This window comes from Ascaphus truei, chromosome 4, assembly GCF_040206685.1.
Source record: "Ascaphus truei isolate aAscTru1 chromosome 4, aAscTru1.hap1, whole genome shotgun sequence".
NCBI classification, from domain to species: Eukaryota; Metazoa; Chordata; class Amphibia; order Anura; family Ascaphidae; genus Ascaphus; species Ascaphus truei.
In genome coordinates, this window is record NC_134486.1 from 295,350,210 (window position 1) to 295,372,824 (window position 22,615).

The following is a 22,615-nucleotide window of genomic DNA, read 5'->3' on the forward strand; positions in this document are numbered from 1 at the left end:
TATTTTGCAGGATGTAGCAATATAGAGAAAAAAAAATACAGGCAGGGCAAAACAAATATTTTTAGCACACAGAATGCTTGCAAAATATTCCGTATAAAAGGGAAAAAAATGTTTCTCTTTTAGGATATTTTATCATTTACATGCAGATTTTCCCTTTGTGCTTATGTTTTAGTATGCCAGAGGTTGGGTTCTTCAGCAATGTAAGAAGGGGCATGTTATTGTAAGGCTTTGATGCCCTTTAAAACAGGTTTTATAGTAACCTTTATTCTGTATAGTAGCTAGGAGTGCAACATAGTAACAATATACATACAGGTAAAAAAAAAAAATGTCCCTGAATACAAATGAGGCTACATTGACTCACATGGTTTTCATTCACTATGTTCCCATAGGCATGGGGGAAGGAAATAGGGTGTTGCTTAAAAAGGCAGGACCTTACAAAATAGGCACACCCAGAAAAGCCAGAAAGATCACATAACATCAACAGTGAGAGCAGGATCACTTCAGCTTGAACCAAAAAAGAAAAGAGCAGCTGAAAACAAATCACACACACAATGCCTTTGCAATCGCTAATTTCGTTTCTGAAAAACAAGGAAAACATTATTTTCAATGCACTAGTTGCACTTTTGACTGTTGGTGGGCAGCAACTTTTTTCTTTCTTCGCTTTCAGCTGCCCTTGCAGCCACACAAAGAATGTGAACTATGGCCTGGCATTCCTGGGGGTCCCTGCCTTGGTCCTCCTCATTGTGGGCTTTGTGTTTAATGACCACACGTGGAGGCTCTTCACTGGCTCCTCTCAGAACTCCTACATCCAGGAGAGGGGTAAACCGTTCGACTTCTTGAAGTATAAGCTTATCTGCTTTGTGTGTGGGAACATCACTGGGAGAGCACTGGTGGCTCCCATCACATGGCTGGCGGTCACCCTGCTGAATGGGTCCTACTATGTGTGTGCTTTCAGTGAGTTTGCCTCTGTTGACCAATATGACATCTTCAGGAATGTGAGCCCTACAGATCGGAAGCAGATCCTGGCCAAGTTCCCCTGTGCACAGCATATTCCTGCGAACCTCACTGTGATCAGAGATGAAGTGCTCCTTGATCTCAAATACCAGTCCCAGGTAAGTTTGAAACGCGAATTATTATAGTTGTCGTCAAGTAGGGTTTCCGTGGGTGCATGAAAATAGCAAACACTGAGTTGCAAGTGGTTAAGACCTTAATCTATGAATTGGGAAACTTCCGTACCTAATGCAGAACAGCTCTAAAAACAATTGTATCTTATATATGGTACTGTATAGGTGTAAATAATGTTAAACTCTATCCTGATGCATGAACACAAAAGGAAATAAGCTGAGAAGTGCTTAATGTGTCACATATAAAATGAAACGAAAAATGAATCTTCACAAGTTAGTGCTCTTTATATTAAAAAAAAAAAAAAAAAACACAAGTCTCTGCCTGAAGAACATATCTTCAATCTATATGCACCATTCAGTGTTTTTGTAACTAAATGCATAGAATAATTGCAAAGTCAATCTCAGCTGATTACGTAGAATTCCAGATTTATCCATTAACTTTATATTTACAAAGCATCTGGATAGTTTTCTTAAAGTTACCACAAGTGTCATGTAAGAATCTTGCAGAAGGTATACTAAATACAGAAACACATCACAAAACCCTGACTGAGTCATCCAGACTGAAGGGATAGAAGCCAAAGACTATTGTCACAACTACATTTGAAGCCCCATGAGAACACATATGCCAACACAAAGAAAAAAAACAACCACATGCATAACACTTAGTGGCTACATATAACCCTACATAGAACCATGCACTAGAGGGAATGCAAAAAATAATCAAAGATCTGCAAACCATGCTGACATAGGATGAAACATTAAGACAGTTTCCTCAAACCTCCCATCCTTGCATTTCGGTAACCACCAAACCTCAGACTGAAGTTAGTCAATAGAAAACTTCATAACAAACTAAAACACGCTGTTATGGCACAAGACCATGCAACAACACATGCTGCAAACATATATGCCAAGATCCCACAGCTAGTTACAAACATAGAACATTCAATGTCAAAGGAACATTCTGCTGCACATCCAGGACACTGGTGTATATGATTCAATGCAGCAAATGTGACCAAGGATGCTACATTGGTGAAACCAGCCAAAAACTTCAAACCAGTGCGAACCTGCACAGACACACAATAACACACCACAAAGAAGGACACCACTTCTCATAGTCAGATCAGTCCATAAAAAAATCCAAATCCTCAATGGAATGTTTAAAAGCACTCAAGAACAGAAAACATTTGAACTCAAAATAATACACTAAAACAAGGACTTAATGCTGATATGGGGTTTTTACCCCACTACCATCATTTTATTTGTAATGTTCCTCCCTGCCTCTGTGAATTTTACACTTAACCCCACTCCCCCTGCACTCTGCTGATGGATGTATAGTCCTGTCTCACTGTCCCTTTCATCCATTTATTGCATTGTGTTTATTTCTTCTCTGTCATCTGCCTTAGATGGCTATCTTGTTTCTCTTTTTTTTTTTTTACCTGAGCAGCATTAAATTTCAGCTGTGTGCACCCCCTGCTTCCTGAGATACTTACTGTACCTCAGAAGGGGGTGCCGGTAGCAGCCCAGACGGGGCAAGTTGGGGCTATCAATATGGCGGCTTTAAATCTTCAGCGTCCTGCGGTCCAAATAGGAAGCTGTGATGTCATCCCTTGCGGCTTTCTGTTGGCCCACGTGACGTGGGACATTTAAACTGCCAAGATACCGGCACCCCCTACAAAGGGAAGCTCTGGAGACCCCCTGCTTAAAACCTATTTAAAATATATATATATATAAAAAAAAAATCCCCAGGCGTGCAACTAAAAAAAAAAATGTAGTACTGTATGATACCTTTTTATTATATGTAGTATAATACCTTTTTTATTAAATGTAGTATGGTACCTTTTTATTGGACTAAAAGTAGTTGGTGTACAAGCTTTCCAACCTCATTGGGTTCTTCAGGTAGCCTGTGAGGTTCAATAGCTTGTACACCGTAAACTATTTTTGGTCCAATAAAAAGTACCATACTACCTATTTTTTCTTTTTTATTTCTCATAGACTAAGGCACCAATATGGCTAAAATTAAGTGTAAAGAGCTCTGGAGCCTGAAATATATCTTCCTTCTCTCTTTTAACGGAGTATACCGATTCTTCAAATGCTTAAAATATGCATTGCTTAAAACAAATGTTAAAAGCAGCGGATAGGGCGAAACCTTTGCACAATTTGGCAAACTCTGGACATTTGTTACTGGTGAAAATTTTGCAACGATATGAAATCACCAATCGTGTCTATCATGCATAAATTGCACTACGACACCAACTTTTAGAAATAGTTTGGAAAGAGGGTCAGTGAATATTGGTGAGTTTTTTTTGGGGGAGAAGTTTCCACATTTTCAAATCATTTTTAAATCTGCAAATTAACAAACAAAAACCACGGCTTCAACATTTTGCAAATTTGCTATTTTTATTAGAGGAATTTGATCAAACTGCTGCTGGGTTTTAATATGAGAAATGTTACCATGTAACCAGAAAACAAGCTTTTATAAAGAATGTAATTGGCTTCCATAAACAAATGTAACCATGCCAATAGCAATTGTTTTTGGAAATTAATTTCTTTGGGTCCTCTGAACAGTGAAGTGTTTGTCAGGGAAGTGGTTTCTCTTCCCTCATCAACGTCAGAGAGAGCCAATAAAGAGGAGACCGGTATTGTGCAACCTCTTGTTGAACATAGTGGTATCTCCCCATGTTTACAAACAAACTTATTGAAAGTACTTATGTTCAATTTGGGTAGAAAGGCATCAATCATCCAGATGAGCCCCCTCCCCCCTCTAAATACTGTATCTCACGGGCATTGTTCAATATACACCCGTGAATGTAGCTTCTAGTGGCATCCTTATTGCATGTCTTTTTATATAGTGCCAAGTGTACTCAGCGCTTCACAAAGGATAAAATACAGGGAATTATAATACATTAATTGCTGCAAAATCAGAAAATAGGAAAGGAAATCCCTGCCCTGAAGAGCTTACAATCTAAGAGGTATGATGGGAAACTTACAGAGACCGCAGGTGAGGGAATAAGTGCTGTAGATGGCAGTGCTTGGCCACAATGGGTGGTAGGAGTGACTGTGAGTGTGGGACAATAGCCATGAGTGCAGGTTATTGGGATTCTTTATTTGTGGGGCAAATTTTAAGGTTGGTCAGTATTAAATCAGAAGGTTAACACCATTTGCATGGGGGAGATGGCAGGGAGGCGCGGGTGAGAGCAGGTGTGTGTATGTCTGAATTCAGGAATAGGAGAGAGATCCCCAGCAGCAGGAAAGAGTAGAAAGAGGGTGTGGATAGAGGATTTGTGGGGGTACTTTTATTGAGGGGTAAGGAAGTTGTTGGGAAAGAGGTGTATAAATAATGGTGCAGTGTATGGGCACAGACATAGGTGGAGGGGAGGAGAGATGAAAAAATGTGGATAGGAGGGGAGTGGGGATGTTGGAGAGAACAAACGTTTACAAAGGAGTGAGGAGACATTAAACAGAAAAAGCAATAGAGAGGGCATAGTGAGATGCAGGAGGAGAGGCTAAACCAGTATTGGCGGATAGGAAGAGTACTAATTATCACAGAATTTAGAAAGTCAAGTTCTCACAGTTACAAGGTTGTAGTTGTTTTTTGAAGTGCAGAGTCCATATGTTCTTGTAGTATTTAATTCCAGAATTAACTCCACAGACACTTTGTGACACAGCCAAGATAGACATACTTAAATATTCTAACACATTGTCACTTGACTAACAATTTAGGGAGGGGTCTGCCTATTCAGTTCATACCAGGTAGATGTTAAATAAAGATCAATAGCAGATGGACTTAAATTTATAGAGGGTGCCAATCAAACAAACGTACCTGTGTGAGGAAATGAAATCAGAAATTAGTCCATAGTATTCAGTATGCATCCAGGTTTAAGGATATTAAAAGATGTAGAGAGCATCCACAGATGATGATAACTCCAGTATTAATTCCACAGACACTTTATGTGACACTTTGGGGTGACACAGCTTATCACTAATTTACTTGCCAGCAGGGAATTTCCATGCCAATTTTTTTACCCATCCTCAAGAATTCAGAGAAATTATAAATCTATACTCCTCTGAAACCTGGCAGATTGCTGCTTAAATTAAGTATGAAAGGTTTGCAGACCTGCCTGAGCCATTCAAATGCACCACAAGTGCTATTTGTATTTACTGTACACTGTAGGCTGGAGATTTTTCTTTTCTTTTTTCTTTTCTTTACCCACCATAAATTTTTTAATGTCTGCTTTAAGTAGTCCTTTTTCCACACTTTATTGATTGTTTACAGATATTCTCTTGGCGGCAAAATCAGCACTCTTTTTATGTATGCATGTATTTCTGAAAGCATTGTATGTATGTATGTTTCCCTGGTGTGTTCCCTGTCCCTAGCGGCAATCTCATTGGTCCCTTGGCCCGCCCGCCCCCGCACACCTCTCATTGGCCTGAGGCGGAGTGACGGGCCAAAGGTCCAACCACACACACACACACACACACACACACACACACACACACACACACACACACACACACCTCCCACCCGCCCAGGTAAGTCACACCACCACGCGTCCTGCCTCAACTGATGGCCCCAGTAACTCACCTATTTCAGCCTCGCGCCACAGGCCCACACAGGCCAGGCCCCAGGCCCACACATGCACGCGCTTCCTGCCGCCGCCTGCACGCGCCTCAGTCCAACACATCGGGGGACCAAGCGATCGCAGCGGGGGGGAGCGCGTCACGGGGAACGGGGGAGCGCGTCACGGAGGAGCGACTTACGGGGAACGGAGGAGCGAGCCCCGAGTCACGGGGAACGGGGGAGCGAGCCCCGAGTCACGGGGAACGGGGGAGCAAAGAGCGAGCCCCGAGCCATCGGGGAACGAAGAAGGGGGAGCGGCCAGCCGCCGAGACAGTGGGGGAACGGACTCCCGGATGGGGGGAGAGGGAATGCAGATACATAAATTATGACAATACATATGCCCCCTGCTCTCCACCCCCCCCTCTCCCCTTTCCCCCCTTTCCCACCCCCCACTCCCCTCCTTTCCCCCCCCCCACTCCCCTTTCCCCCCCCCCACTCCCCTTTCCCCCCCCCCCACTCCCCTTTCCCCCCCCCACTCTCCTTCCCCCCCCCACTCTCCTTTCCCCCCCCACTCCCCTTTCCCCCCCCCACTCCCCTTTCCCTCCGCCACTCCCCTTTCCCCCCCCCCACTCCCCTTTCCCCCCCCCCCACTCCCCTTTCCCCCCCCCCCACTCCCCTTTCCCCCCCCCACTCCCCTTTCCCCCCCCCCCCACTCCCCTTTCCCCCCCCCCCCACTCCCCTTTCCCCCCCTCCCTTTTCCCCCCCCTCCCCTTCCCCCCCCCACTCACCCTTCCCCCCCCACTCCCCTTTCCCTCCCACTCCCCTTTCCCCCCCACTCCTCTTTCCCCCCCTCCCTTTCCCCCCCACTCCCCTTTCCCCCCCTTCTCCCCCCTCCCCTTTCCCCCCCCACTCCCCCTTCCACCCCCCTTCCCCCCCCCTCCGCTCCCCTTTCCCCCCCCCTCCGCTCCCCCTTCCCCCCCCGCTCCCCCTTCCCCCCTCCGCTCCCCCTTCCCCCCTCCGCTCCCCCTTCCCCCCCCTCCGCTCCCCCTTCCCCCCTCCGCTCCCCCTTCCCCCCTCCGCTCCCCCTTTCCCCCCCCTCCGCTCCCCCTTCCCCCCCCACTCCCCCTTCCACCCCCCTTCCCCCCCCCTCCGCTCCCCTTTCCCCCCCTCCGCTCCCCCTTCCCCCCCCGCTCCCCCTTCCCCCCCCCTCCGCTCCCCCTTCCCCCCTCCGCTCCCCCTTCCCCCCCCTCCGCTCCCCCTTCCCCCCCCTCCGCTCCCCCTTCCCCCCTCCGCTCCCCCTTTCCCCCCCCGCTCCCCTTTCCCCCCCCCCGCTCCCCTTCCCCCCCCTCCGCTCCCCTTCCCCCCCCCTCCGCTATTACGCATTTACATCCCGGGCAACGCCGGGTCTCTCAGCTAGTATCTTTATATAGCGCCATTCAGGTATATAGGGCTTTACAATACACATGACATAACACAATGGGAATAAACGCTTCAAACAAAACAATTCGAAAATGAGTCCCTGCCCCGAAGAGCTAACAATCTAAGTGTTAATCATTGCAAAGGAATCCCATTGAAAGTAATTGGAGATTTTCCATGGATAAATCTGGAGCAGACCCTTTTTTTTTAAATTCTGCTTTTGCCCCAATTTTGCAGAAGGAGACTTTAGTAAATCAACCTCTGTTACATTTGGCTTTTACCGACCATAAACTAAAACAGGAAATTTGATTAAGTCATTACATTGATCATATGACTGTATTAGGGATGAAAGGCGCTATTTATCCGCTGTTTATCAGTCGGCTGCAAAATTGAGGCAAATTAACCAAAATACATTTGCAGATGGTATACTTTGATAAATGCTTCCCCCCTAAAGTTACCCTCGCCAGTAATGTTACATTTGCATGCTTTGTTATATATGCTGTACTTGGCACAGCTCCTACCATCCTTCTTTTGGTCCGCAGATTTCAGCGGATCCATCTCAAAATGGGTGATTCGTGCTTTGCTGATTTTTTTTTTTTTAATTTATTATTAATAATAATAATATTACCAATATACTTCGTGGATTCCGCAACCTGTTGTGGTTTTGTAGAATCAAATTTGTGGATTCAGCAATCCATTGATGAATTTTTAAGAATCCGCCAAATTGCTTAATCCACTGATTTGGATTCTACAGATCCGTCCACGGGTTGTATCCAATGGCGGTTTTTGTTGAATCTGCGAGTGTTAAAACCGACCAAATCCGGTTAGTGGATTTTACACCGCGAAACGGATTTTGGGACGAAAATGTGAAAAAAAAATCTGGGAAACATCTCTACTAAAGAGCCTTGTTCTTCATCCATTCAGAGCAGTGAGCGAGGGATCTACAGTAGCATCATGTAATCACTGTCATTGTGATAACTGCCCATTTTGGCAATGAAAACAATTTTAATCATCCATGGCACTTTAATGATCTCCCCAAGCTAGAGTGTTGGATTAAATGAAGTTAGACACACCCTTTCTTTACATGCTTTTTTCTCTCTCTCTTTTTTTTGTTTTTTAAATCCAAACAGCATCAAGTCACACACACCATGAAGATGAATACTTCTACCATGAAAGCAACCAACATAACACAATAAATTGTAATTTTCAAGCTCATTATGGGAGATTTAAACGTAAAGATTGGGGGCCCTGCAGAAGTGAACATTAAAGTGCAATAGGGCACTATGAAAAAGTTGAATAGACAAATAATCCCTAACTCAACCCAACCTCCTCCCCCTCCATCTCCTTGGTTCCAAACACATGTAGATTCTCAAAAAATAGAGGAGCAGTGGATGATGTCCAATATGTGGGAGAGAAGAGAAGAAGAAAAAATGCCCTAACTGGGACCGAAACCTTTATCTGATAACGTAATTAATTCTTTCATTTTTCACCAAGTCCTCTGCAGTGCCAGCTATTAATTGTTTTTCCTAACTCTGCAAAGATTGAAATAAATGAAATCAATAGGAGAATGATGATGGGATGGCGCATATTTGTAATGAACAAGGGAACCTTCCACTGTGCTCAAGAGGAAAGTTTTCAACCAGTTTATTTTGCCTATGCTCGAGTATGAATGTGAAAATTGGACCCTAAATATGAAGCCAATTCGAAAGCTGCTGTCAACTCAAAGTATGGAGAGATGTATGCTGGGTATTTATACAAAGAGACAGGAAAAAAGAATGCATGGGTTTGAAGCCAAACAAAGGTTTGCAACATCATCACAAGGGTGAATAAATTAAAATGGCAGTGAACTAGACATATCACAAGAAGAAATAACCATAATTGGATACAGAAGGTACATTAATTGATCCAAAGAAAATTAAAAGCCCAGGGCAACGACCAGGAGTAACATGGGAGGAAGTTCCCTCTCTACAGGAGAAGGTGGTGAGTGTCGGTGACTGACATAAACAAGAGAAGCATGTATGTATGTGTAGCACCTGTTCCCCCACCCTATGTGAGATCATCCGGCTACCTGGTGTTGCTGGTGCGGTGCGTACCTGTTTGGCTGGAACAGGAGGCTCTGAGTGCACCACGGTGGTGTAGGGAGATATCAGGACAGGTTTTCAGGATGTTCATCGCGGTTTACAGCACCCTCAGCGAGATATTTATTGTCATACAGCCAGACGTTACAGCCTTCTCTTTTGTATAAGGCCCCAACCAGCTCCTTATCCATGATGGTGCAAAGGATACACACACACTCCCACTCCTCAGGGGGAGGGGAGACAGACTCCTGACTTCTGGGAGAGTGTAAGTATATACCCAGGGGGTGGGCTTGTAACCCTGCCCCATAATAGGGCAGGTCTGATACTGACAGTAGTCACATTAACTGTTTGTGACCCAACCAGTATCTTCCCCAAGAGGACACACTCTCAGGTTGTTGCTTGGCCCGCACCTGGATAGAGTAACAATGCATCCAGGCTGCAATAGCAAGCTAGGCCTTCATAAGAGAATTTACCCTTCACAGTGCCTGTACCTAACAGGATTTATACTGTGAGGGCCCAACAGAAGGATAGTGGCCGGAAGCTAGGCTATGTATGTATGTATGTATGTATGTATATATATATATATATACAGCTAAACCCCGTTATAACGCGGTGCTCGGGGTCCACCCCGAGTCCACCGCGTTAGTAACGGGGTCGCGCTAATTAAAAAAAAAAAATGGCCGCCGCGCTCCTGATCGGGAGTGAGGAGGGAAGGAAGTTAAATAAATAAATAAATAAAATTTTAAAAATGGCGGCGATTCATCCGTCCTCCCTCTCAGCCCCCTGGTTTTGCACGTGTCTGTGTCCTCCCAGCGTGCGTGTGTGTGTGTAAGAGAGAGAGAGAGAGAGAGACTCTGTGTGTGTGTGTGTGTGTGTGTGTGTGTGTGTGTGTGTGTGTGTGTGTGTGTGTGTGTGTGTGTGTAGGTGTGTGTGTGTAGGTGTGTGTGTGTAGGTGTGTGTGTGTAGGTGTGTGTAGGTGTGTGTGTAGGTGTGTGTGTAGGTGTGTGTAGGTGTGTGTGTAGGGGTGGGCAGGGTGAGGAGACACTAATCTACCGGAGTCACTCACCTAAAAGTTGCAATATAGCAATGCTAACAGTGCATCTCTCAGGTCCCCTACCTGTTCGTCATCACCGCTACGCCCAGCATCAGAGCCGCTGTGCGGGGTCAGGGAGGGTGTGACAGATACCAGCACCTCGCACAGCCTGCGGGACTTGGGTTAGCGGCAGCTCCCGTCACTGAGTCCTGGTGAGCGGCGGGAAGGAGGGAGAGGGGTGGGGAGGAGAGGCTGGGAGAGGGTCCCAGAGCGCGAGGCTCCCCCTCCCCGGCCGGGTCCACCACGCCCGGCTCTGACTCACCTCCGCCCACCCTGCACTGCAAATCACCCGGGCAGGAGGAGTTGCCATAGAGACAAAGGGGGGTAAAGGATGCAAGCCACGCCCACTTATCTCCTCCTATATGGCACCAATGACTGCAGAACAAGCATCCCACATCCGGGCACTCTTACTGCCTGGCCTCATTCAGTCGCCCCGCCCACAGCCCTCTTCTTGTCAATCAAGCCGTCCGCTCTCCGCCCCCTGTGGGTGATGTCATTATTCCAACCTCCACCGGGCTGGTGGGCTGCTGACATGTGAAAAACGGGCTGGTGGGCTGCTGACATGTGAAAAACGGGCTGGTGGGCTGCTGACATGTGAGAGGGGGGGGGTGGGCTGCTGACATGTGAGAGGGGGGGGGGCTGCTGACATGTGAGGGGGGGTGGGCTGCTGACATGTGAGTGTATTGTGAGAGCTGTGTGCAGTAAGTGTGAGCAATGAGCAGTGTCTGTGCAGTGTGTGTCAGTGTGTGTCAGTGTGTGTCAGTGTGAGCAGTGTGTGTGCAGTGTGCAGTGTGTGTCAGTGTGAGCAGTGTGTGTGCAGTGTGTGTCAGTGTGAGCAGTGTGCAGTGTGTGTCAGTGTGAGCAATGAGCAGTGTGTCAGTGTGTGCAGTGTGAGCAATGAGCAGTGTCTGTGCAGTGTGTGTCAGTGTGAGCAGTGTGTGTGCAGTGTGTGTCAGTGTGAGCAATGAGCAGTGTGTCATTGTGTGCAGTGTGAGCAATGAGCAGTGTCTGCAGTGTGTGTCAGTGTGAGCAGTATGTGTGCAGTGTGTGTCAGTGTGAGCAATGAGCAGTGTGTCAGTGTGTGCAGTGTGAGCAATGAGGAGTGTGTGTGCAGTGTACAGTGTGTGTGCAGTGTGAGCAATGAGCAGTGTGTGTGCAGTGTGTGTGCAGTGTGTGTGCAGTGTGTGTGCAGTGTGTGTGCAGTGTGCAGTGTGTGTGCAGTGTGAGCAATGAGCAGTGTGTGTGCAGTGTGTGCAGTGTGAGCAATGAGCAGTGTGTGTGCAGTGTGTCAGTGTGTGCAGTGTGCAGTGTGTGTGCAGTGTGTCAGTGTGAGCAATGAGCAGTGTGTGTGCAGTGTGTCAGTGTGTGCAGTGTGAGCAATGAGCAGTGTGTGTGCAGTGTGTGTGCAGTGTGTGTGCAGTGTGTCAGTGTGTGCAGTGTGAGCAATGTGCAGTGTTTGTGCAGTGTGTCAGTGTGAGCAATGAGCAGTGTGTGTGCAGTGTGTGTGCAGTGTGGCAGTGTGAGCAATGAGCAGTGTATGTGCAGTGAGTGTGTGCAGTGTGTGCAGTGTGCAAAAAAAAAACGGGAGCCACGGGAAAACCGCGTTATAACCGAATCGCGGTATAACGAGGCGCGTTATAACGGGGTTTAGCTGTATATATATAGATATATATAAATATATGAGAAGAGAGCGCACGCCCCATAGTGTAAAAAAGTACATTTAATGGTAAAAAGGAGGGGGAGGGCAGGGGTGGGGGGGGTGAGGAATAGCACTCACAAGAGTAAAAACAAATCAGGCAATTTGTGAATAATTCACCACCATCCCGTTTCTCTGCAACAGAAGTCCACAGATCGAAGCTCCCTCAGGGCTGTAGGGCTGCTACCAGGAAACCGGAGATATCATCAAAGGCCAAATTCATCTGTATGAGTCCCAGAGATTGCCTCCAACACTTAAATGGCCGCAATATTAACTCGCGTTCAAGACGGCCTCCTCGTGCGCATGCGTGAAGTCACAATGACGCGATGACGTTACCCGACGCGTTTCGTCACCAGACGGCGACTTTCTCAAAGGGCTTTCATCGCGTCATTACAACTTCACGCATGCGCATGAGGAGGCCCCCTTGAGCGCAAGTTAATATTGCGGCCATTTAAGTGTTGGAGGCAATCTCTGGGACTCATACAGATGAATTTGGCCTTTGATGATATCTCCGGTTTCCTGGTAGCAGCCCTACAGCCCTGAGGGAGCTTCGATCTGTGGACTTCTGTTGCAGAGAAACGGGATGGTGGTGAATTATTCACAAATTGCCTGATTTGTTTTTACTCTTGTGAGTGCTATTCCTCCCCCCCCTCCCCTCCCTTCCCCCTCCTTTTTACCATTAAATGTACTTTTTTTACGCTATGGAGCGTACGCTCTCTTCTCTTTTTTTCTTTTAGATTTCCACTTGATGTGGTTCATCCATTTTGAGAGCAGCAGGAGACCCCCATATCAGCACCAATTGTCTACTATTTATGGACTGATTTTAAAGGACTGTTTGGACCTTTCTTTCTTTTTCTTTTTTCATGCACGCTTTTTTCATCAGTGCACATATTTATATTATTTTTGTAGAATTTATTGTGTTGTATGTTTATATATCACTTCATTATTGCACATTATTTAAAACTTATATATATATATTTTTTATATGCACTTATACATGGTATAGTTTCACTATTAGATAACTTTAGTCACTATTAAGGTTTATATTCACCAATACTTTGGTGCTACTTTATTTGTTTTATATATATATATATATATATATATATATATATATATATATATATATATATATATATATATTATTATATATATTATTATATTATATTATATTATATTATATTATATTCAACCACCTGCTTTTATCCTACATTACTAAAGTGTACAGCACATAAAACAAGGAGTCGTGCGTTAATGACAGATTTCTCACCTAGCTAATTTATCAACAAGAAAAAGGGAAATCGGTTTCTGCCACTTGAAATTCCGCAGTTGGGCCTATAAACATCCACAAGTAAATCATTACATTAAGATAACTTTTCTGAGATGCTAAAATTCTTCTAAATGTCAGAATCTACAGTATATAAATGTTTGAATGCATATATTGATATTCCTTATTCACACTATTACAGTATCTGCATTCAATCGTAAATATGCATTAACATTTTTTCCTATGTTTGTCTATAACAGTGTAAAAGCCAAAACAAAACATTTGTTTGGACAGAACTTCTAAAGACAGGGAAATGTTTTATTTCTTTCATTAGTTTAAGAGAAAAACAACTCTAATCAAATAGAAAGACTGACGGGATTTGTAACGTTTGTCTGGAATTATTTCATTACACTGGCAAATTTCCCTGACCAGAATAGACTGAACAAGAATTCACATGAACTACTGTACCAACCTAAAATTAATTTATTATATTCCCACGACAAGGAGAATTTTACTTTTGGGATAGTACGTGTTTCTTCAATACATCCTCGAGGCAAACTGTCAAATCAAAATCTAACTACATTGATCCTACTTTTTAACCCTTAGTGCTATACAAGGAATTTAACGAAGTTTAAAAAAAAAAATCATACTCCCAAAATATATGTATGAAAAGTACGCAAACCACATACTTGTTGAGATCAGTGGACAGGTTTTAGCCATTGAAATGTCATTTTTGTTTGACATCTCTGATCATGAAACACATGTGGACAAGAAAGAATTGTAACAGAATTCACAGCAGCTGTGTGTTACATACGTAACTAGTGATACTGGAGTGGGAGCACTCACGCTTGTTGATTATGTAGCCCTCTTACCCCCACCCTAAGTAAGATTTGGGGTGGGTAGGTGTACCTGATTACTTATCAGTCTGATGCTGTACCTGTTTGCAACCAGGAGGGCTAAGCTTCCGCCATGGGGAACCTGGGGTTTACTTACACTGGGTGCAGCGCCTCCACTGATGAGGGATCCCAACGTGGTGGGAGTGTGCCCTCACCAGAACAACCATACAGTAAATACACACAATGTGAATAAACAGTATTTACTGAGCAGGTACTATAACTTCAATGAAACTCTCAATTGCATAACATCAACATATCATTATGTCATATGAATAACATTAATCCCCTGAATACATACCATCCCTTCAATCCACATGTCCATTGTGTACCAATGTGCCAGGGCACTTAACCTCTGAGTGTCCACCAGCTGTACAGTTAATGTGAGTGTGAGGGACAGCACTTCCCTGTGTTGGGGCCCATTGGTGCACTTCATATACTACCTTCCTGGTTATTGTCCTAACCAGGATAATCATTGGAAATCAGCAACTCCGCACAGTGATCCCACGGCGCGACGCTCTGCTCCTGGCAGGGATGAATCCACCATCTGACTCCCCAGGGAAGGGATCCCCATCAGGATGATCCTTTGCAAACTGTCTCTGCTATGGAGTCAGATACTCTCTTAGCACTCAGGCTGCATTGGCATTTAGGCAATGTCCTGCAGCATATCTCTCTCTAATGCTATATGAAAGGGTCCCTGCATTAAGGCCTTCCCCATAGCAAGTACACAGAACACATCTACAGTGGCTCATGGGACTAACTGGACCCTGGGGATTAACCTCTGGCCTAGTTCCTGGAGCACTGCTCCGTCGACCAACCTGCAGCATCAGGCTCCTGGTCTTCACTGGCTGCTTCCTGTTCCAGCATGCAATAGTCTTTCCTGCTCATCCAGCAGAATCCTGCAGCCCTACTGGCTCCCTGGTGTCAGGTGGTGTCACTGCCTCTGAGCATCATGGGGCCTGTAGTCCTGTCTGCAGCCTTTAACATAGGGAGCCTCATGCTCGCCCTCGAATGGCTGCCGCTCTGCACCTTGCACTCGTGCGCCCCCTGAAATGGCCGCCGCGAAGTTGCCCTGCTCTTGCGCAAGCTCCCAGGCACTCGGGCAGCTCCTCGCCACTTCCGCGCATGCGCAACCCTCGCGTGTGCGTGCGCATACACCAACATGGCGGCGCCCAGCGTAGGGAACCGCCAGCGACTCTGTCACCCTGCCGCACATCTCTGAGGGTAAGGAGAGTGGGGGGGGGGGAGGGAACGGGAGCACGGGGAGACTGGAGGGTACCTGGCTACAATTAGGTATACTGCTACAGGGTGCTCTAAATGCTGATACAACTCAGGAGTACTGGTGAAAAGAGGAGAAACGGCACTCGCGTGAACTTTAGCAAAATCTTTGAAAATGTATTGGTTCAGTGGTCGACGTTTTGGTTCCAATTGAAGGAGAAAGATTTACAAATAGAACTGAAATGTTGATCACTGCACTGATACACTTTTAGAGTTTACTGAAGTATACGTAAGTGCTGTTTCTCCTATTGTCACTTGTTGCATAACTAGACAGGAGTCTCAAAAGTGGACTGCAGCCTTTATAGAAGGTTGTAGAATGAGGTGGGGAGGTCTCCCCGCTCCCCGCTCTATACTGCAATACACAAAGACCATCCATTATCTACAAACTAAGATGGAAGGAACACATGTCACACATATTATTTAAAAAAACAATGGGCGTGTGTGTGTCAAGCATGTGCATTTGAAGTGAAACTTCTTTGTCTTTTGTCACTGTTTTGTCACAGAAATTGTATTTGTGGTGATGTTTTCAATGAAAAATCAAAACACAATTTCAGTGACAAAATGCAAAGAATTTGCATTTCTATATTTATACTAACTGAATTTTGTGTGTGCGTCTGTATGTCGCCCTATGCTGCTGCTGTGGCTTTGTGAGCTGGAGGCCTCTGTGCATGCGGGCCGGGGGCCTCTGCGCAAGCGCGCTATGAGCGGGAGGCCTATGCAGATGTGCAACGAGCATGAGAGGCCTCTGCGCACCGAGCTGCCAGCAGAGCCAACGGCCTCTTCTGCCAGCAGTGACATCACTTCCGGCAGTCCACTTCCGTCACTAACAAGGCAATTTACTCCAAGGGAAATTTTCATATGGTGGGTGCCAGTATAGAAGTTTCACTTAAAAAAAAAAAAACAATGTACAATAAGGTTGACACTTGAGGATAGGTGTACACACATTTGCTTTTTGGCGATGGCTGCTTCCATGCAGTAATTGGGTAAATAAGGGTTTGCTCACTGCAGACACTTGGGTTATGTACCGTCTAACAGCACCCTACTCTAGTTTTTGTTTTAGGGTTTGTATCCATAGAATTTCTACAAGCAGTAGAGATTGTTGGGTCATTGGGGTATCTGTGAATATCCCTCATTTGGCTCAATTTTCCTTTCAACCCAGGTCATAAGCATGGTTGCTGAGAGCTACTGTGTTACACCTGTGGGGCATTTTCTCTAAACCTCTGGGGCCCATGCTTCCCCAGACATCTTGTAATTCATCCAAGTGTCCTCCTAAAATACCTGCTGCTGTATAATGCCGCTTGGAAGCATAGGGGAATACTTGTGTACTTCTCTTTGTAATCTCTGTAAGTCCATGACAATATCTGAGACTTTACAGAGCTGTTTCAACTCTTATGATTTCTAGTGGGAGGCCAAGGGAATTCTCCTCTTACCAGCCAATGAGAGACAGTATGGGCCTTTGGATAAAATAAGTTGACATTTATTTCACACCTACGAAGAGTAATCTTCTTCTTAGCTCTTGGTTAAAAGTTAAGGAATTAGAATCCGTTTCATAGTGGAGATTCTCAAAGCACGGATCTGGTATTGGCGGTCAATCGAGTCAATGACAATTAACACCGAATCAGGTGTGGGATGCTCCACATTTGTGCTTGATGAATGCTTGAGTATGTAGTTTATCCGAACTTGAATATAGTGTATCTTAGATTAGACATAAATTACTGACTTCTAAATACTGATCTATTCTTTTGTAGAGGACTATGTTTATTTGAGGGTCATGTCTTTTCATTTATTCTTCTAGTAACAGGAAATAAACATTGCTCTGAGTATCTGATTTCACATTACAATATAAATAACCCCCTTTCTTTTTATTTCAGGTATCTGGATGGCTTTTGGTGGCAGTTGTGGCAATCACTGTATTCCTCATCATGTGTATAGCTAAATGCATCTCTCCTCTTAGCTTCCTGCATCTCAGGTACTGGACCAACTATGTCAACAATGAGCAGACACTTTTTGAGCAAGCTGCAGACCAACACTCCAAGATCTATGCCAAACAAAACCTCAAGAAGTTCTTTGGCTTCACACCCGGTAGTCAGAACGTTACTGAAATCCGTATACCGTCTCGCTGGGACTGGAGAACCATCTCTGGACTTGACATTCTGAGCGTGGTTGATGATGAGCACTGTCATTACAGTCTTCTTCATGCATGGGCAGATGATGATCCTATGGATGGGAAATATGTTTCCAATGACCAAGGACCAAGCGCTCGCTCTGAAGATGCAGCTGCACCTTCATAAACTAGCACCTGCGGTGGCTACCTCCTATAACTGCTTTCCAAATGACGGGTCATTGTGTTGTACCTCATCCTTTAATGTTCCATATCTGTGGATAATGTGGCCATAAATAGTATTCTATCTATTCAATTGTAGTGGAGACCTAATGATAAAGTATGATATATGGAAGTGCATAAAGAATCAGACCATTATTTGTTAGCCAAAGCACAAAGGGCCTATGAGGGTATTTCACTATACAGTAATGGTGCCGATCAAAGCATTATCGCATGAAAGCTTCCATTCTCGTGTGAGTTTTGCTATGATAGTGCCCTGATCAGTACTATTGCAGATGCTGAAAAGCACCCTGTGTGTCACAATTATTATGTTAAATACCTTGCATCATTCAGTCATTGACTTTGCTGCAATTAAAGGTCGGAGTCAAATTTAAGAAACCTGTTTTAGGTTTGGTACACGTGAAAACATTTTTTGATAGAAAATCAGAAAAATAAAGAAAGTTTATACTATAAATTGTTTTGCATTAAAACATGAGCAGAAACAGGCTCCTTCTAATGTTCCATGTTGCTTGTTAATTAAATCAGGGTAAAATGCAAAGCACAATGAATGACTTTAGGAAGCACATGACCTATTCTTGGTGTGTGTGTGATGCTGTGCAGCTTCCTTGAGCTTATTACACTAGCTGTTACCTCACATAATGTATACCCTTCATGAGCACGTCTGTGCAGCCTGCTGGAGCTGCGAAGCCTAGCACACCTGGTGCTGTGATGAATTTGTTTGTGTCATCTCACTCCTGCCAGGCCTGGAACTTGACCGCCCCCCCAAAAAAAACTGGCTTGCCCCTGTCTGAAAAGCCAGCCACACCTCCCTGTTTCACACACTTGTCTGCCATGTAAGTTCAGCACTTGACTAGAAAGCCGTGAGAACAGGGATGACTATGTGTCAGCTCTGTCTCTAGCCAGGAACGGGTGAACCACCACCTTAACTCGGATATAATGCATCTAAGGTGTGGTTGTTACAGCGGCAGTACTACACAGGGATTTTTATTGGGTTGCATTATTATTTTATTTACCAGAGGATTGATGCAGGGTGTCTTCAGAGTGGAACCCTGTTAATTTCAGCTCTTGGGACCCCCTGCTTTAGGAGATACTTTAGGAGATACTTACCTCCCATAGTAGGTGCCGGTTGCCATTCTGCTCGACTACCAGAGATCACGTAATGGCCGCTTTTCAAAGCTCTCATTCCCTATGGGCCAATAGGAAGACATGGCACGCGAGCTTTAGAAAGCAGAGGGATACGACACCTACTATGGAGGGAAATATCTCAGGAGGCAGGGTTCCCCGGAGCTGAAATGAAGGGGGTTAAAAAAAAAAACCATTGCCTTGGATTGTTCCCCTAAAAGCTGTCAAATGTATCAAGTCCAGAATGTGGAGCTACAGTACCTACACTAATCTAATTATTAACAGCCCCCAACCTCTCTTATACCAGCCTTTTTCGAAAGGAAAATGAGTTGGAAGTCCATCTGGCAATTTTTTGAAGTATGTGTGTGTGTGTGTGTGTGTTTTTGTTTTCCTTCCTCTGGATCAAAATACAAATATAGGATAAGTATTTGTCATCTACATTTAACATGAGTGGAACTCGATGGACATCTAACTTTTTCCAACCTCACCTATTATGTAACTAGAAACTAAGTTATGCTGGGTAAAACAAAAAGGTGTCAAAAAACCCACGTGAAACGTCATACAGTGGTCACCTGCACACAGGCATTCTGGGTAGTGGCATGCAAATGAACACACGATACGTGGGTCACTTTTAGTCTCCTATCAATGTCAAATATTTGTTTGGGTGTGTGCTAGTTTTGACACAAACAAAATTACAAATATTGCTTTCAGGACTACAAACATGGATGCAGGATCCCCAATAGAAAGCTGCAAATCATATCCCAATGACATACATTTTTCCTTAGGCTGAGGGAGAGAGCTCTGACCTTGTGCCCATGTTGAGTTCACTAGTTTACTCGGTTGTCAGCCGTCACACTGTTTCTGAACTAGGATGTCCCCTGGATGAGCTCTAATTAACCCTCTGGTTCAAAAAGCAGACTGTTGCCTTTTTTTATTTTTTTTAATTTTTTTTAAAGCAAATGTTTATCTTTATTTTTAATTCTTGCTATTTAAGTGTTTTTGTTTTGATGTTTTCATGTTTTAAAGAGTATTCCAGAAAGTCAACCTACAATGACCGAAGTGACACTGGTAGTGTGTGTCACTGTGCACCTTTGAGTTTATTAGCGTTAGCTGTTGTAATGGGGGGCAAGGATAATTGATGCGAATATAGAGCCTCTCATTATCAATTGACAACCCTCCCTTCACGTGGCGCCCCTCATTTCTAACAAAATGGCCTCTGTCGACCCTTGGGCCTAGTGTCCCCTTGGGTATATCCAGCTAAACAACTTCCATGGATCTTTTTGAAGTGAAGTTTTCAGTGGAAGTCACTGTCACGGGAGACCAGGTTTTTTAACACATTTATACTGGGATCATTTGATTGAGCAAAGCAAGGAGGTAAAATAAATTGTAATTTATTCCACGAAAAGACATACATACACTGTTCCTCAATTATAGTCAACATACGCTTACTGAGACGGGGGGAAACAAAATGATTTGTTTCCAGAACGAAATCTTGAAAAATAAAGTCTGTAGGAGCAATTTCTCAGGAGCGGGCGTTACTCGTGAAATGGCTTGGAAGTGTCTTCGGTCAGCGGTGCAAGTCGCGACCGTTGTGTACACTGACGGAGTTGCTTTCTTCATTCTGCCACCACGGTAATGGCACTTGGAAACTTGGTATATTATGAAATCTCTGAAGCTTGATGAATCTTGGGTGAATCTGATTCCCGATGGGCTGCAGGAATTCTTGTAGGGTTCAGAACCCTATACCTAACAAGTGCAGCCAATCTCTCCATGGGAATAACTTTTCCCACCTATCCCGGAGTTTGTCAATACTTCACAAACCCGGCAGAGGGGGCTTCTCATTCTGCTAAGGGCATGTGTGAACATAGCACCTTTGCTTCTCAGCCCCTCTACCTGGCGACAGTAAGTCTCGGCTGGCTACCATTTGCCAAACTGCCCAGATTTTACACTAGGATGGGGGTACTTGAGGGACCCCTCCCAACTTAACACCTTAGGGACACTTAGCCCTTTCAACTCCGGACTTTTACAGACATTGTGGCATCAAGCCAGGGAGATGCCTTAGAAGTCCGGAGCTGCACATCCTCAGCTCATTTACAGTGAGTCACTACACGGATACTAAGTGGGGTGCTACAATAAATGAGTATTTACCTGTCTCTGGTGTCTTGAATGAAAGCCCAGATATTCCTATCATGTTTAATACACTATTTGAGGAGGACTTTCATTCATCAATTTTTATAAAACTTACTTTATGGTCGTTTTATATGTTTCTATCTGAACGATGCACACAGCAAGTTTCAGAGTGCTTGGAGCTTCCTACAAAAGTTTGCAAACAGCCGCTTTTATTATTTAAGCGCTGGACTTTGAAACATTTTTACTCTCGCCACCTTATACCTGGTGGGAGAGACTCCAAACCCCTACACTGGGTTCTGAGGCTTTGGGCATATACCGGGGGACCCTGGAATGTGATTTTCCCCTGCCTGGTCTTACTGTTCTGGTCTGTGCTGAAGCAGGGAGATCTGGCGGTTAGCCGCTAACTGCTTCCTAGGGAGGATTTTGTCCGTTGGTCTGTGTCTTGATGTCTCCAAGAATCTGGTAGGATTCCTGGGTACATGTTTCGGGGTGACCAGCAAGTCTGGCCCCCTTCTACCCAAACACACCCTGACAACATTATACCGTAAAAGCATCCCTGAAACTCATGCCCTGCGAATCTCCGCTGGTTAGCACTCCTGGAACAGTAAAACACACACATACATCTTTATTAAAAGACAGTCCATATGCCATAACTGGGTTGCAGAGCTGACACTTCAAACTCCCAAATATGACTCAGGGGCACACAGCCGGGCATAATACCTTTATTATTAGCCTGGGTACCCCCTCACCGTCACAGTCACCTATACCCATCCATGGGTGAAGTGGTGGAATAAGCTGTTGTAATACCACACATAATGTTTACCCTTAAGCACTGAAGACCTCTACACAGACCTGTTAATGTGTGCCTTTTTTTTTTTGCCTGTGTGAGGAGGATTACCTGAACCAGGTTGTCCCTCAACGCTCATCTGTTGTCCCCCAATCTCCGGAGGACAGTTTCTTGTACTTTCTTTGAGAAAATTAAAAGAAACTCTTCAAACATGGCTATTTGTTCACCAATCGAAACACACAATATGGCCGCTGGAGCGAGCCCTGACCCAGTGGCCTTTTTGTGTCCATGTCACGGTAGCTTATGACAAGATATAATGAACACCAAATATCTGGGTTGAACTGAACGAGTCTTAGATATAATAAAATCTAATTTATTCCTTGAAAAAGGTGAACACAGCAATATAGTACAATTAACAGACAAGAAGGTAACACTTACTTAGGGTTGGGGAATGGAGAAGTATCAGCTAGCAATTCTCCATCAATCCAGTGACATTCCAGGTGGAATCAGAAGCACAATTAAAAACTGTAGGGTTGACACAGTTTATATACCTGTGTAACCCTATTCTTAACATTGAATACAGACTATTGGTGAACAATTATCTGTATCCAATCCCTAACGTGGAGACACAGATTAACCCATGCCCTCCAGCTAGTTAGCCCATGTCTACCGGGACTCTGAGTGTCTTATTTCTGTAGCCCCATAATTAAATCAGGGGGACGATCAGTTTACCAAATGAAGTATCTGCATTGTTTGTAGGTGTAGACATAACACTTACAAACCACTCCAGTTTGATGATTCTCCGCCCCCAGGTAAAAATTAGACTGGCAGAGTC

The 22,615-nt window shown here is 44.7% G+C and overlaps 1 protein-coding gene across 1 annotated transcript; it reads left to right on the forward strand.

Moving 5' to 3' along the window:
• The first annotated feature begins 434 nt into the window (after positions 1-434).
• CALHM4 (calcium homeostasis modulator family member 4) lies at positions 435-18,222 on the forward strand. The gene is made up of 2 exons (XM_075597672.1): positions 435-1,112; positions 17,272-18,222. Exons 1-2 carry the CDS (start codon positions 552-554, stop codon positions 17,689-17,691), a joined length of 981 nt encoding a protein of 326 aa, XP_075453787.1. The 5' UTR covers positions 435-551; the 3' UTR covers positions 17,692-18,222.
• Positions 18,223-22,615: the final 4,393 nt, after the last annotated feature.

Excerpts from the sequence above, each read along its gene's own strand:
- CALHM4 (XM_075597672.1), top strand. The coding sequence starts at position 552 with ATGCCTTTGCAATCGCTAATTTCGTTTCTGAAAAACAAGGAAAACATT. Across the intron at positions 1,113-17,271 it reads ATCTCAAATACCAGTCCCAG|GTATCTGGATGGCTTTTGGT; the intron begins GTAAGTTTGAAA and ends TTTTTATTTCAG.